At 43.2% G+C, this 14,325-nt stretch overlaps 1 protein-coding gene across 1 annotated transcript in view; it reads right to left on the bottom strand.

The window, feature by feature from the left end:
• Positions 1-774: 774 nt before the first annotated feature.
• ripor3 (RIPOR family member 3) overlaps positions 775-14,325 on the bottom strand; it is a 43,500-nt gene continuing 29,949 nt past the window's right edge. Inside the window, exons 8-25 of the mRNA XM_034869765.1 lie at positions 14,017-14,080; positions 13,853-13,896; positions 13,190-13,315; positions 12,313-12,458; positions 8,894-9,020; positions 8,351-8,505; positions 7,618-7,848; positions 7,368-7,458; positions 6,796-7,059; positions 6,561-6,706; positions 6,094-6,259; positions 5,879-6,008; positions 5,024-5,188; positions 4,659-4,823; positions 2,463-2,665; positions 1,474-1,557; positions 1,291-1,381; positions 775-1,194 (exon numbers count right to left, since the gene is read on the bottom strand). Of these exons, the coding sequence (XP_034725656.1) occupies positions 1,094-1,194; positions 1,291-1,381; positions 1,474-1,557; positions 2,463-2,665; positions 4,659-4,823; positions 5,024-5,188; positions 5,879-6,008; positions 6,094-6,259; positions 6,561-6,706; positions 6,796-7,059; positions 7,368-7,458; positions 7,618-7,848; positions 8,351-8,505; positions 8,894-9,020; positions 12,313-12,458; positions 13,190-13,315; positions 13,853-13,896; positions 14,017-14,080 (2,499 nt within the window). The 3' untranslated portion in view covers positions 775-1,093. The remainder of the gene's footprint in view (positions 1,195-1,290; positions 1,382-1,473; positions 1,558-2,462; positions 2,666-4,658; positions 4,824-5,023; positions 5,189-5,878; positions 6,009-6,093; positions 6,260-6,560; positions 6,707-6,795; positions 7,060-7,367; positions 7,459-7,617; positions 7,849-8,350; positions 8,506-8,893; positions 9,021-12,312; positions 12,459-13,189; positions 13,316-13,852; positions 13,897-14,016; positions 14,081-14,325) is intronic.

Genomic DNA, 14,325 nt, shown 5'->3' with positions numbered 1-14,325 from the left:
TTTATGGATCATGCCTCAGCCAAGCATGTTTTGGATCCTGACTAAAAAGTTTCACTATTCTTAATCAAGCAGTTATAAGACTGGGCATGCTGTCTACGGTGTTGGGCCACAGTGCCTGGCTGCGTAGTCTCAGGATTGTCGCCTTCTCCAGGATAAATCACTGCACACATGTATCTCAAACGACAACACATCAGCCGTGACATCCAGCGGCTGCACTCAGATCCTCTGCAAAGCAGGAAACTCTCTGATGAATGAAGTCAATTTTGCCACTCTAGAACAGATTTAGTAGAGCAGAGAGATGCTGTTTGGCTGCCTCCCAGTGCCGTTTGTACTATAATCCTCTGGCGTCCCTGAATGGCACACACTCCTGCTTGTAAAAAGATTTCCGCAGCTATTTCATGTTCCTCCTACTAAGCATGCAAGCGCTGAGAAAAGTAAGAAAGTAAGTACAATTTAGTAAAAAAAAAAAAAAAAAAGGCAATCACTACACAGGTAGATTTGTAACTTTTGTTCCTCTTTTAAAAGCTGGCTCTCACACGCAAGACAGGCCCTGTTCAGGGCCGCCTTCAGGGATTTGTTTGGGCCCTCATGGATTTAAGTTGCTCATTAAATCACACACTTGTGACATTATATGAAATAATAATACATTTCTCCTTGATTTTCTAATAAAACAACCATGTAGAGATTATTTAAAGTATGTCCCAACACAGGAAAAGCAGGGATGATGTTACATCTACACAGGAGGCACCTCAGCAGGAACAAAATGCCTTCTTCATACAAAACTGCACATTTCAACTAAATAAATGCATGTGTCCAGTGAAGTCACTTATCTGGTCACAGGATGAAGCAAACTGGAGCAAAACCTTCAGTGAGTGAGTGATCCATCCAGAGAAAACTAGCCATCATCTTCAGATCTCCCTCAGCACTCCACTTGCCTTTGGTGTTGGTCATGAAGGTACCACAGAGGAAGGTTCCTCATCCTGGCACCCCCCCTCAGGGTGGGCTCATTAATTTTGTTTAAATGTAGTCTCTCACCCTGACAGTCAGGATCATTAAGACGTTTTATGTCAGATCTCATAAGAAAACTTGTTTCCTATAGAAAGGTAATCTCAGTCTCTTGGTTCTGGTAGGCCTCCTCCTGCATCTCGGCGTACAGCTGGTCCATCCTCTGGAAGGCCAGGTACCCTTTTTTACCTGCATATGGACAGATAGAAAGTAAAATAAAAAATATCATCAAATAAAAATACAAATGAATCAACTACTGACAGGAAACATAATTCATGTTTGTACCAAAAGAGAGGACAGTTTCTCTGGCTGCGCTGCAAAGATCTTCATCTGCTGATCTCCACAAATCTGCTATGTGGTCCACACTCTCTGTCGCCTGGCAAACACGCACACACACACACACACACACACATATTTCAGTGAATTTGGCTTTTTTTGCTTAGAGTTTGTGTCATTTGTGTTGCTCACCTTGAGGCACTTAAGAGCCAGACAAGAGCCTCGTTGGATGTGAACATCAGTGCTTTTTAAACTCTCTGTGTAGTAGACTACCGACTGGAGGACAAGATTAACACAGAGGGAAATAAGTTAGAAATGATTTGATTTATTGGAGTAGTTATCTCTTTGCATTTCTTGTCACAAGGGGAACCAAGAGAGGGAAGTTGTTATTTTCTTAGACATTACAAAACCAAGCGTCTACAGACGATATTTCCCGCCACTATCCTCAGGCCGCGCCAGTATTTGAATATTGTTTTTATGTTCTTCATTTGGATCCATTTGCAGTCCATTCCATTCTGAATAACCAAACAACTCAGTTAACAGGCTTCGTCCTTGTTGCATTATTCATTAACCTAATTCTAAAAAGATTTCTGTAGTTCTAACAACTCAGAATTGTAGTTGACAAGGTCCGTTATAACGGTCCACGTATCAAATTATCAGGTTTAAATTGGACTCAGGCTCATAATTACAGTTAACGTGTCGGGTCGGGCCGGGCTCGGACACAACGTGCACGTGCTTGGGCAGAGTCGGGCCGGATGTTTTTGGGCCCGGTCTAAGCTTTAGGCTGTCCTGAGGCCCAGCAGTGCTTGGAGCTAACATGCTGATGTGTATGAGCTAGAATGTCCCCTCTCATTTAGTCAGTGGAGCTGTTACAGAACTATTTGGGTACAAACATTTACTCGCCATGTGGCCTATAGCGCTCTGAAAGTAACTCGCCAATCGGAAGATTTATCCGCATTTGGCAACTGGCGAGTGTTAATTTTGGACCCTATCGGTCCACTTCGGTTCCGTCTCAACAGCTGTTGCTAATGAATTCGGAACAGACATTCATTGTCCCCAGAGGAAACTCCTAATGACTCTGGTGATTCTCTGACTTTTCCCTCTAGCGCCACCATAAAGTTCCCAGCTCTGAGTGGAGCCATGAATCCCGCTCCATGCCAACACGCTGGCAGGGAATGTACCTTGCTCCTGAAAGCCTTGCAGCCTGCAGCTCTGCAGAGACAGCTGGCAGCAGCTTTGCAGACTTTGTGGTTGGAGTCGAGCTGCAGGGCGGCGAGAGTCTGCAGCGTGCATCTCAGCGGGAGGAGCTCCACCAAGCACTGCCCCCTCAATTTATTTAAAGCCCGCCTCCTTTTGGGGCTCCTCAGGGCTGACAGGATGTACTCTGAAACACATTAGTGACCAGAATGAATGAGTAACAAATCACAAAGTCTGTATAACAGCTGGACTGGAGCTTTCAATAAAGTCATGCAATCTTTTTTTGCCAGATGAATTTTGCCCAGTTTATAATTTCCATTTTGTTTTGAGCTCTGTAGCTCAAATGTGCTCAACCGCTGAGATTCAGAGTTCCTTCTTAATGTTGGAAACAAGTCAAGGGTTAGGAATTGCATGGTATCTTTTTATTTTTGCCACCTTTTCTAAGTACGTTTACGAATATCCGTCTTATATCAAATCAAACACGTCAGAACATTCTCATTTTATTTAACAACTAAAAACCCTCACAGAGACAAATGCAATAACTTAAATAGTAAGGAGAAACTGTTCCTCTGACTTAATATTCCTACACACTCACACTTATTTTACCAAGAAAGAATTCTACATTAACAGCTTTTATACTTTTTTTAAGTACTAGGACTTAATCATCATGACATTTTTTTACACCCCAGAAAAGCAAATTAAATGGGATCTGATCTGTCTGGCCTTCTTTATCTTACCAGGGCTGTGAACTCCCCCTGCTTGGGGTCAGGTGACTTATAACAAATGCCAAGATTCATTTCACACGTTGTTCCAAATTGGATTAAGCACAAAAACACCCTTTTTTAGCAGTTTTACATGTATTGTGCTGTGCAAACCAAATATAGCAGTTTAATGAACAGCAGACATACAGTACATGTTGATATGTAGACAGCATGGTAATGACAGATACTGGAGGTGGAGGAAAGAGAGGAAGAGAGGAAGGAAGTGTTTTTGTGTGTTCATGTCTGATGAAAGATGATGTGATTGAAACATTATTGATCCTTTAAGAAGAGTGGGCGCACACACACACACACACACACACACACACGGCCAGTTTGTTTGGTGTGACTGTTTTGCTGGCAGTGATGTTAACAGATGGTCCAGATGCCTTGAGCCAGCGTGAATTTCTGGAACGTTCTCAAGCTTTCTAGTAGAACTATAAAGGCATACCACCATTCTTTGAATACACAACAGATACCAGCAGGACACACACACACACACACAGACAGCAGTTGCATGACATGAGCATTTCATGAGTCTTGGATATATTTATATTTATGTGTCTTAGTAATATATAACTTGACATGTGTTTTTGTATGCATTTCATTAAATACATTCAGGGTGGACTTTTGACTCACTATTATTTTGTTTCCAAAGTTAGCCACACAGCATTTTCACTAGCCACCATTTTGTGGGAAATTGCATTATTATTTTATGTGATTAAAGTTGACTGTGGTGTGCTACAATTCACTTGAAGAACTAGATTTCCAACCTTGGAACATCCCTATTTAATGTTAAGTAGAATGTTTTGGTTTGAGGGCTAGTTTTTAGAGGCTTAAAACACAATTAGAGAGTAAAGTAAGGGTACTGCTGCACCGGACAAAGTCTCCATAATACAGTTCATAATATATATCTATGCAGTGTTGATAGTGAGTTGATGCTAGACCTGTCCTTTGTTTTGGTAACCTGAACATTTTGTAACCACTCAGTAAAACTAGATACTCATACAAGGGAGCGCCTGTTATTATGAAGTGTAAAAAGCTTCCCAACAAAAAGACAAATGAAAATGCAGACCAGAAATGAGTTACTGTAAAGGTTCAGTTTAACCAAATTACAAAAACATATTATGTAACCTTAAGCCAGGTTTTTGGGCCAAGCCTTGCGATTGTTTGGTCATGTCTGTTGTCTTGTTTTCATTCGTTAAGGTTTTGAGAAATGTGTCTCTGAGATACCCGGCTCCACCCCAGAACATTAGAGGTCATTGACCTTCAGTTTGTGAAGCCACAGACCTCACTACAAACAGTTTTCTTCTGTATATAGGGAGTTTTTTTCTACCAAAGAAATAGTCCCAATGAAATCAAGAACTGTATGACGGTTTAAAACAGTTTCTTCACATCTATGTGTAGAAACAACAGATATACCTTCTTTGGAAAGCCGTGAGATGTGTTCTCCCAGCTCCGGGATGCTCCAGCGATTCAAATACACTGACAGCTGGAAGAGGGTGACTCTCTCTGGGCTACAGACGGGCCGGAGGCTGGGCACCATCCGACAGGCTGTCTGGACCTGCTGCAGGAGCTGAGAAAACACTGCAGAGGAGGGAGAGGGAGTGTTTCAGCGCAGTCAGCATTCAGAACACTGGTAGTGACTGAGGAGTTAGTGCAGCGTTTAGTCAGTGGCAGGAGCCAACATCTGGTACTGACTCTTAAAACAGTAGGAAACTCTACAGCCAAGCTTATCGCGAGTGTGTGTCGGGAAGCTGGTATGAAGGGTGTATATGGTACAGTACCTTTTTCGGACTGGCCGGGCTGCTTGGCCTTCACCTTGTGGGTGTAACGTTTCTTTAACGTCCTGGAGAAACTGTCGGAGAGGCAGCAGAAAGGAGAACTGCTGTCGTTCACACACTCCTCCCAGAACAACAGAAGATCCCTCGTTCTCTGGGTCTTAGGGAGGACTGAAGGTGACGAGAGGACGAAGAGGAGAATGAAAATATTATGTTGACCTTCATTTACCCATGCATGAGAACCAGAACATGAACTGTACATCAAAGATTTGGGTTGGGGTTTTGCCCAAATAGAGCTCAACAGTGTTAAAATCCCATTCATTTTTTAACCAGAAGGATTTTGATTATTAGCCATAATGCCCAAACCACCCAAGGTAGACTCATTATGAGATTGTGAAACAAAGGTTTCCACCCCTGTAGAAGCCACAAGTCCATATGAAATCAACCTCGCTTCAAGAAAAACGTGTTTTATTCACAATCTCATGGAGAAATACCACACAACCCATACTAATAAGTGTTACAGCAATGGTTCTGATTGGTGGAGCTCGCTGTTACCATGGAAGTGTTTGCAGCTAGTGAGCTGCTGCCATTGAACTCTATGATCGTTTCTGTGCGTATGCTTTTGCCTTTTTTCATTTTTAAAACGGTTCTTTTATGCCAAATGTTTATGGTAAAGATTCATGTGGTAGCTGGTTGGCTTGGTTCCATCCAGGCTTAACATTTCCTGACGGGGAAAATCCCGTTCAAAAAGTGGGCGGTCGCTGCTGAGCTCTATAAGCTGTTGTAAACGACTTCGTGCTTAATTATGTGTTAATTGTACACAGAGTCATTCTCTTAAAGACAGACAGATCTTCCACTAACTGTCTCTAGCAGATATGCTGTCGTTCCTTTCCAGCAGCAGACAGCTGATTCTGTCAAGGACTTCAGCTTGGAGAGCCATTTCCTCCAGCAGGTCCCTCCTCGATGGGCTGAAGTCGGTCCTTCTCATCATCTGAGGAAACACGTGTTTGTTGGTTCAACAAGAACCGAGGAGAAGCAAGATTAATGTGGACATGGCTCGTATAAACATACTGTACCTGGAGCAGGATACAACATATATCCAGGTGAGTCTCGAGAGCCTGGTCAACACCCCAATTCCCAGAAGTCATAGGGGTTATGACCAACTCTTCCTCGGAAGTTGATTGGCTGTTCTGGGAGAGTAGGCCGAGACTCTTTAGAGTGCTCTGCTGAAAAGAACTGATGCTGATGGATGAAGACAAAAACGAGAGGTGAGTTTCACGTTAAATCACTGTGTAGTGATTAGGGCTGGGCAATACATAATATATATATAATATCAACATACAGTGTGAGACTAGATATACAGTATATCCACATCACTGATGTTCACACATTGGAAATCTCATTGGGAAAATATTTTGTTAAAGCACCAATACTCAACCCTATCAAATCCATGTCAAGGGAACTGGTCAAGAATACCATGATGTTTGATTTTTTTCCATATGGCCCAGCCCTAGTATAGATTCTTTTCTTTGGTCTAACTCACCCACTGTCTTTGAGTCTCACGCTGCCCAAACAGGAAGTGTCATCATCTGCTATGAAGTCGTGAGAAAGGAAGTCAAAGCTGCCCAGGACTTCCTCTACGGCCAGAGTCTCCTCTGATGATGAGCTTCTCAGCAGGGAAAGGTCGTTCTGTGAGTGAACACATGTACACATAGAGATAAATGGCAAAAGGATCGCACACAGTTTGTTTGTATATGTGTAGGAATGCACACGGATACCTTCAGTATGGTGGCCAGGTGCAGAATTTGGTGCTCCAGTGCTCTCAGCTCCTTCTCAGAGCAGCTCTGGTTCTGTAAGGTCTTCTCCAGCTCTGCAATCAGGGCTCCCAGCTTGAGGGCCTGGGCCCTGCGCTGGGCACTGCCCACCCCAGACCTCCCTGGGGTCGGAGCAGCAGCGGAAGGTGAGGAAGGGGTTGCATCTGCGGGCTGAGTAGGGGGTGCGGGCGAGGCTGGGGCAGAATAGGACTGACATTCTGGGGAGTCCTGGAACAAACATGGGAAAATTTAGAAGTTTAAATGGAATCCACATAGTAGAAATAACCTAAAAATGCAGGACCATCGGATATGGTTAGACCAACAAAATAATGGTACTAAAAACTAAAACCAAACGCCCACCCGAGAGTGGAACATAGAACATAGAAATCAGTGGTGCAGCTGGTTTGTTGACCTCTGTTGTCAGTGAATCTTTAATTGGACAGATAACTGCTAATTTTCTACACCTTTTTTTATTTGCAGCAGGGTTTTAATGCAGCTTTGATTTCAGCTAAATGTTTGTGCAGGTGTGTCTTTACCTGCACGGCGCCGGCGTCCGGTCCGAGCGCTGCACTCTGTGTTCCAGGGTCAGCTTCACCAGCCGGGTTCTTTCTCAGGATGTCTGGAGTGCTGAACGTTGAAGAAAGATCATCTTTATTCATTTGCAGTATCATTATAAAGTATTCTTATTGTTAGAAGATGTAGCCATGATGATCAGGGCCACAAGGAATCTACACACACAGATGTGCAGGCCTGCAACAAAACATCTGCTCTGGAGCTCCTCCCCACCTCTGTAGCGCCAGCAGGGAACTCGGTTTCCTCTCTGCTGGTGTAGAGCGAGGGCCTAACCCACTTCCCCACTCCTCCTCTCCGTCCTTGTCATCCATCGTCTTCCTCCTCTCTCTCTCCTCTGTAGAGATCTCCGGGGACCCTTCCTCCCCGAGGGACAGCTGAGACTGGCTTCCTCCCAGACTGGTGCCCGGACTGTGGCAGGAGGGGTAGCTGTGAGTTCGTGTCAGACTGTGCAGGAAAACATTTTCATGTGAATTAAAAAAAACAAATACATCTATGGTAACATCTTTCTAATTAATGTGTGTTTGAATCCTTTTTATACGACAGTTTTTTAGTTATTTTTGATCTTTTAAAGCAATAGTGGAGGATCGGGACCCTCCATGGGGTCCTAAGATAATTAAAGGGATGGGGGAGAACAAGCTTTCTTTTTTTTGTCTTTTTAAACACTGGATATTTCCATCTCTTCAGGCCTCTAAAGAATAAAATATGATTACTGGCCATATTAAACTCATTTTATTGGGTAACAAGACAAACTGTTTAGGAAGTACTGCTTTAAAGGATAAGGTCATTATTTAGTCATAATCTAAATATTATTACGGTCAAATCCCATAAAAACAACAATTAATTCAGTACTAACAAGAATAGTCTCTGTGGGCTCTGTCTATTGCCTCCTTGTGATTGAAATCCACAGCACACAATAACACTAGCGTTATCTTTGAATGCTACACACCTGTAGGGGCTTAGTGGACTGTGGTTGGAGGTGATGGCGGTGTGGGACGGGTTGTACAGGTAGCTGAGCAGAGACACGCCTCCTCGGTTGTGTCGACTTTTAGACACCAGCGACGGGAGCGAGCCCTCTGGATCCTGCAGCTCACGCATCATCGACTGCAGAGGACAGGAGGAGCATGTCCACGTAAACATCACACTTTAAACTTTAGAGACACTTTACGCTTGACTAAGGACTACTGACATATTCTATAAGTTCTTTCTTTCTCTGTTTTGCAGTGACACCAAGGCAGACTATTGTTAATGGTTTAAAGAAATGCCGTTAAACCAGAGCATGTGTTTCTTCCATCCCGGACTGCTGTGTGGACTTACTGTGGAGATAGGTTTGGTAATGTGAGACTAAGGAACAGGTAACGTGATAAAAATGGTGAACTTTTAACTTCAAATTAGCCAACACAAAAAAAGAAAGGAGGTAGAAGTTCATTTGGAGCATGGCATGTTGTGGTAGTAACTGATGTCAGGCATGAAGACAGGTCTGTGTACTCACTATGAAGTACTTCTCTGTGAAGGAGGGGGTGCTCGGTGCCGTCCAGCTGTAAACTGAGCTCTTCCTGCTGGACACCGACTGCCTGCTGACAGACAGCGGCCTCATCTTCTCCGCGCTGTCAAACGGACTGCAGGTGCAAACACACACACACACACACACACAGAATATGTAAATGTACATTACACACTCGTATGCTGAATATCACAGCATTTCATCCATTTCACAATAACCCAACAAATGTAACTGCTCTTTGATATGTCTCCGAGTTTCCAGACTTTTCTAAAGTTTGATGCGTTTCCAGACGTGATAAACATCATGGTCTTTTCCTCTACCTTTCTTTACTTTGTGGTACCTCTCACAGTATGGTGTGTGCGTTAAGTTTATGTAAAAAAAAACGGAAAATGTGTTAAACGTTTCGGTCACAGTCCCTTTAAATGCATCGCTTATGTGCTTTCATGGATGGCAGTGCCCCTGAGCTCACTGCATTTCTTTTTTTATTCCTTTTTATTTACACTGACTCATTTCCCATCAGGTTTTCCTCCAGTAGTGTCTGTAAATTGTCATTTTGATCCTTTGGGAGTGTTCACTAGACAGTTGTCAGAGCACAACATCCTGCGACACACCTGGGGCTCTGCAGAGAAGCCTTTTAGATGTCAGCTTCTCTCATCAGTCTGCGATTTGAACCAACACATTTCCATCTTCTTTGGCTGCTTTGTATTAACATTTGTATTACGTTTGGTCGTGTTGGTTGGAAGGGTTTTATGTGTAGCAGAAACACTGATTGCAATCACTCCACTATGACTCATTTAGGGGCTTGACGTATGTGTGTGTGTGTGTATGTGTGTGTGTCACAGCAGTGTTTTGTGAGGATGATTTTTCCAGCCTTGTGCGTGTCTGTTTGTGTGATTCTCCATCTCTCTAAGAGAGAATCCATGAAATGTCCTCCACCTGGCTTCTCTAAACCCTGAAATGGGATCTGTCATGGTGCAAGGGCACAGTGGAGTGTGTGTGCGTGTGTGCGTGTTTGTGTGTGTGTGTGTGTGTGTGTGTGCATGTGCGTGTGTGTGTGTGTGTGTGTGTATCTTTGTGTGGGTGTGTGCACGTGCGTGTGCGTATGACGTACACTCTGTATTACATGAGCTGCACAGGGACAGCTGGCTCAGGTTAGAGGCGAGGAGACAGGGAAAAGAAGAAGAAAACAACAACAGCAGATTCTGCAGGAAGGCAAAATGTGACTCTATAATAATAATAACAAAACACACCATTTACTGTTGTTTACAACACGCTGTTTGTTGCTTGGCCTTGGTTTGCTGCTGTGAACATGTGGTAAAGTAACAGTAAAAGAAAAGAAGAGGGAGAGGAAGTCGCCACAACGTAGTCACTAATTTGAGTGCCCCACCAAAAAGCCACAATCAAGGTCCAGGACCGGAGAAGAGTCCGTGTTCAGGGATGTCATGATCCCACGGGGGTCTGAACAAGTTCCAAAAACCTGCATTCTATGTAATGTCCAGCAGAGGTAGACTCGACTGTGAGAGAACAATCCTACTTCTCACTTGATGTCTTACCTAACATTATCATTTTCACAACAGAACAGAGAAATACAAGGAAATGCAGTTACATGTCTTGAGCATACATGTGAGCATACAGACGTAGCTGGAGTTCCTCCACTTCCTTCCAGGGAGGAACTCTTTCAGTGTTCTTAATTGAGCTGCCCACCAGTACCAGAGAGGGTTGGCACACGTGAGTCCCCCTCGGTCATAAGGTAAGTACAATAGTGACCGCCGTGTCCGAGGACGTCTCTTATTCCACAAAAATCTAACAAACAATCTTTTAAGTCAAGTCAACAGGTTACTTGGAGGAAGTGGAAGATTTGGAAACAAATGCAATAGTTTGGGTGGTATGTTCAGCTTGAGGACATTTATTTTCCCTGTTATTGACGTAGGTATGGGTGTCCACCTTTCCACTAGCTTTGAAATTTCTTCTAGTAATGGTTCATAATTATTGGTCACAATGTATTTAAGTTGTGGGACAATATGAATGCCTCGACACATAAAGCAGTCCACCACTTTAAAATGGGTGGCTATTTTAAGAGGACTTTTACTTTCCAATTGATTTAAAAACAATATTGATTTGATTTGTTTAATCTGTCTGCTGATATTTTTCAAAATACACTTTAAGAAGTTCTAATAGTTCAGGAATGGATTTTTCCATCTTTTTATGAAATATTATTACGTCATCTGCAAATAGGGGCAGACAATGGTCTTGTTGTCCTATGGACATGCTGGTTGGATTTGGGTGTGTTCTTACCACTATTACCAGTAATGAACAGCAGGGGGAGGGGACACCCTTGTCTACATCTTCTTTGTATCTTAATAGTTTTGGATATATTACAGTTAGTCATGATGTCAGCATATGGTTCTGTGTGAAATAGTTTTATCCATTTATTCAATTTTTCTCTGAAGCCAAAACGTGTGAGGATTTCAAATAAATTAACAGTTAACAGAAACACTTTGTTGGCCTACTGCTAGCGTCGGATGGTAACTTAAGAGAACATGATGTGACTCAACCAGCTCTGCTGTGAACGTGTGGGGAAGTCACAGAGAGAGGGATGAAACAACGGAGTTCAGTCCCATGGTCCGACTCCATCTTTCTCCCAGCAGTAATCCTTCACTTTGTCGCCTCTTGGTTCTCCCTTTTCCTTGCATGAGAGGAAAGTATCTGACGGTTGGTGGACCAGCTGAACTTGTCAGTCATGTGACTCATCCCTTAATGACATCATCACAGAACGAGGGGTCAGACTTAGAGAAGACGCTCTCGTACTTTACGCCACAGATTTGATTTCCTTGCACAGCTGTCCACACCTTTTCCCTACAGACCGTCCAATTATTCTACTTTCCCTTTTGGGAACATCACTGATTTCACTCCTCTCCACTTCACCTTCCCATCAACCCCTGTCCCCGGCGGGGGTTGATGGTGACGTCATGGCGTTCTTTGCCACCGCCTTATCTGTATTTCTTACATCAAGAAATGCTCTCATCTCCTTCTAGACCAGGGGTCTTCAACGTGTTTTAAACCGAGGACCTCTTAACTGAAAGAGAGATGGAGCAGGGACCCCCTACTACAAATAGTTTGTTAAATTAAATTACATGTTAAAGATGGCCAACTATAACCTGTAGGGTTGTCTAAAACCTACACACATACCTTTTTATGGTGCCCTACAGAATGGCTATTAAAATTCACATATTCATGTATCATCACGTTTTTATGTGGAAGGCACAGTGAATCCATAAGCTGTGCGCGTGTGTGTGTGTGTGTGTGTGTGTGTGTGCGTGTGTGTGTGTGTGTGTGTGTGTGTGTGTGTGTGTGTGTGTGTGTGTGTGTGTGTGTGTGTGCGCGTGCGTGCGTGTGTGTGTTCGTACTTCCAGGTGACTTCCAGCTGCAGTTTGATGGTCCCCAGCTCCGTGATGTCCACCAACATCAGCTGCGGCCTCACCACAAAGAAATCTGCGCTGGCACACGTCACCATGCCGACCAGCAGCCAACCCAAACCCTTGGCCTCCGTCACCTGAGAGAAGAGATTAGAGGTACAGGTGAGATACCTGCATGCATGAACACGATATCTTGGACAACAAGCAAACATAATGCACACATGGCATAAAAGGGAAATTGTTTCTAATACTGCAAAAATACTTATTTAGTGACCCTAAAAGCCGTCATACCCATAATCCCAAAGTCAAAGATGGAAGAGGTATTAAATTATATTTAAATCCTTTACCACAATTTATACCACAATATTGCAGTATTGCTCAATTAGACTGCATTAGTTGTAGCTAGTAAAATCGTACTCTTACTATACTACAGTTGTAGTATAGTAAGAGTAATGAGTATTTTTCCCTGACTGGAAAAAACACAGTACGTGAGTAAATAAACATAGTAGCATTTCATCACTGCACAGAAGAAAGGAATTATGGGTATTCTATCTTTTACAACAAACAGAAAACATTTCCTCCATGTGCATTAGCAAGTACTTTTTAAATCTCTTCTGTAGATCTCTTCTCTTTTGCAGTATTTATTGCTATTATTGTTGCATTATTTATTGTTTAAGTAAATTTCATTTCATTTTATTATGGATCTTGTTTTCATTTGTGTCTTCTACTGCACAGCACAATGTGGGTTATGGTAGTATTTTGAAAAATGCTTTGCAAATAAAGTTAGTATTATTTAGACATGTACAAATGTAATCACCTCTGTGTGTGTGTGTGTGTGTGTGTGTGTGTGTGTGTGTGTGTGTGTAACCTTGATCTCAAAGTTGTGGTGTATGTGCGGGAGGAAGACCATGTCCTCCTGGTCCCAGGACTGCGTGTCGTCTGATTGGATCCTCCCTCTGAGCCTCCATCGCTGGCGGCCCAGACGCACCACCACCTGTGACATCATCAGACACAGCGTCACTACAGCCTCGCTCTCTCTGGGGGGGGGGGCTTGGTTACACTAGGGCCGCACGATGTGAGGAAATATCGATATTTTGACTGATATTGCAATTTGATTTGAGATATCGGAGGGAATGCTCATTTTTCTGATTTCCATTAAAAACATTACACCTAAAATGATTATAGTGTGGATTTTTGCGAGGATCTGTAGCAGACAAAGATTTGTTTCCTTTAGTCTGTAGTCTGAAGTCTGACCCGCGGCCCTTTGCTGCGTGTCCCCCCCCCATTTCTCCCGCCTTTCCTGTCTATCCGCTGTCACTATCTAATAAAGGGAAAAATGATCTTAAAAACAAATTATACGTCATTGAGAAAGGTTTGACACATATTCACAAATATTGCACCCCCCTCCGCTATTTGGATATTGCACTTGTCAATTTTGCGATTTCGATAAAATCCTGATTAATATATCAGTCCTACTTTCTCTCTGCATAAACCAAACAAAGTGATGTATTTCTTTAAATAGAGACCTCACCTCGTATTGATCTCCAGGGCAGAGTCGGGCAAAGCCAATCAGACCTGCAACGGAAAACATGTGACATGCTTGGAAGACAACGTGTCACTGGTAACTCTGTGTGTGTGTGTGTGTGTGTGTCTGTGTGTGTGTGTGTGTGTGTGTGTGTGTTTGTGTGTGTGTACCTTTCATTTTGATGTTTAGCTCTCCAAGGAGGATTTCTAACTCTCCCTCCATGACTGACATGTCCTGCAGAGAGAGGGAGCGGTAAGAGTGAAATGTTAGATAAAGTAACCAGTTTTTATTCTTATTAACCGACCACTTTGATGCTGTACGTGTATTTTCTGTCCAAAGGGAGGTCAAAGGTCAGGGCTGTTATAAAGCTATGTCTGGCAACACATTTCTTTGGCTTATTGACTGAAAGGTACTGGGCTTGTTGGAGATGAACTACTCCTCGCCTGTAGCGTGCACTAGCCGGGGGGGGGGGGGGGGGG

This window comes from Etheostoma cragini, chromosome 4, assembly GCF_013103735.1.
Source record: "Etheostoma cragini isolate CJK2018 chromosome 4, CSU_Ecrag_1.0, whole genome shotgun sequence".
NCBI lineage: Eukaryota > Metazoa > Chordata > Actinopteri > Perciformes > Percidae > Etheostoma > Etheostoma cragini.
Note: the sequence above shows the minus strand (reverse complement) of the source record. Positions and strands in the feature narration are given on the sequence as shown.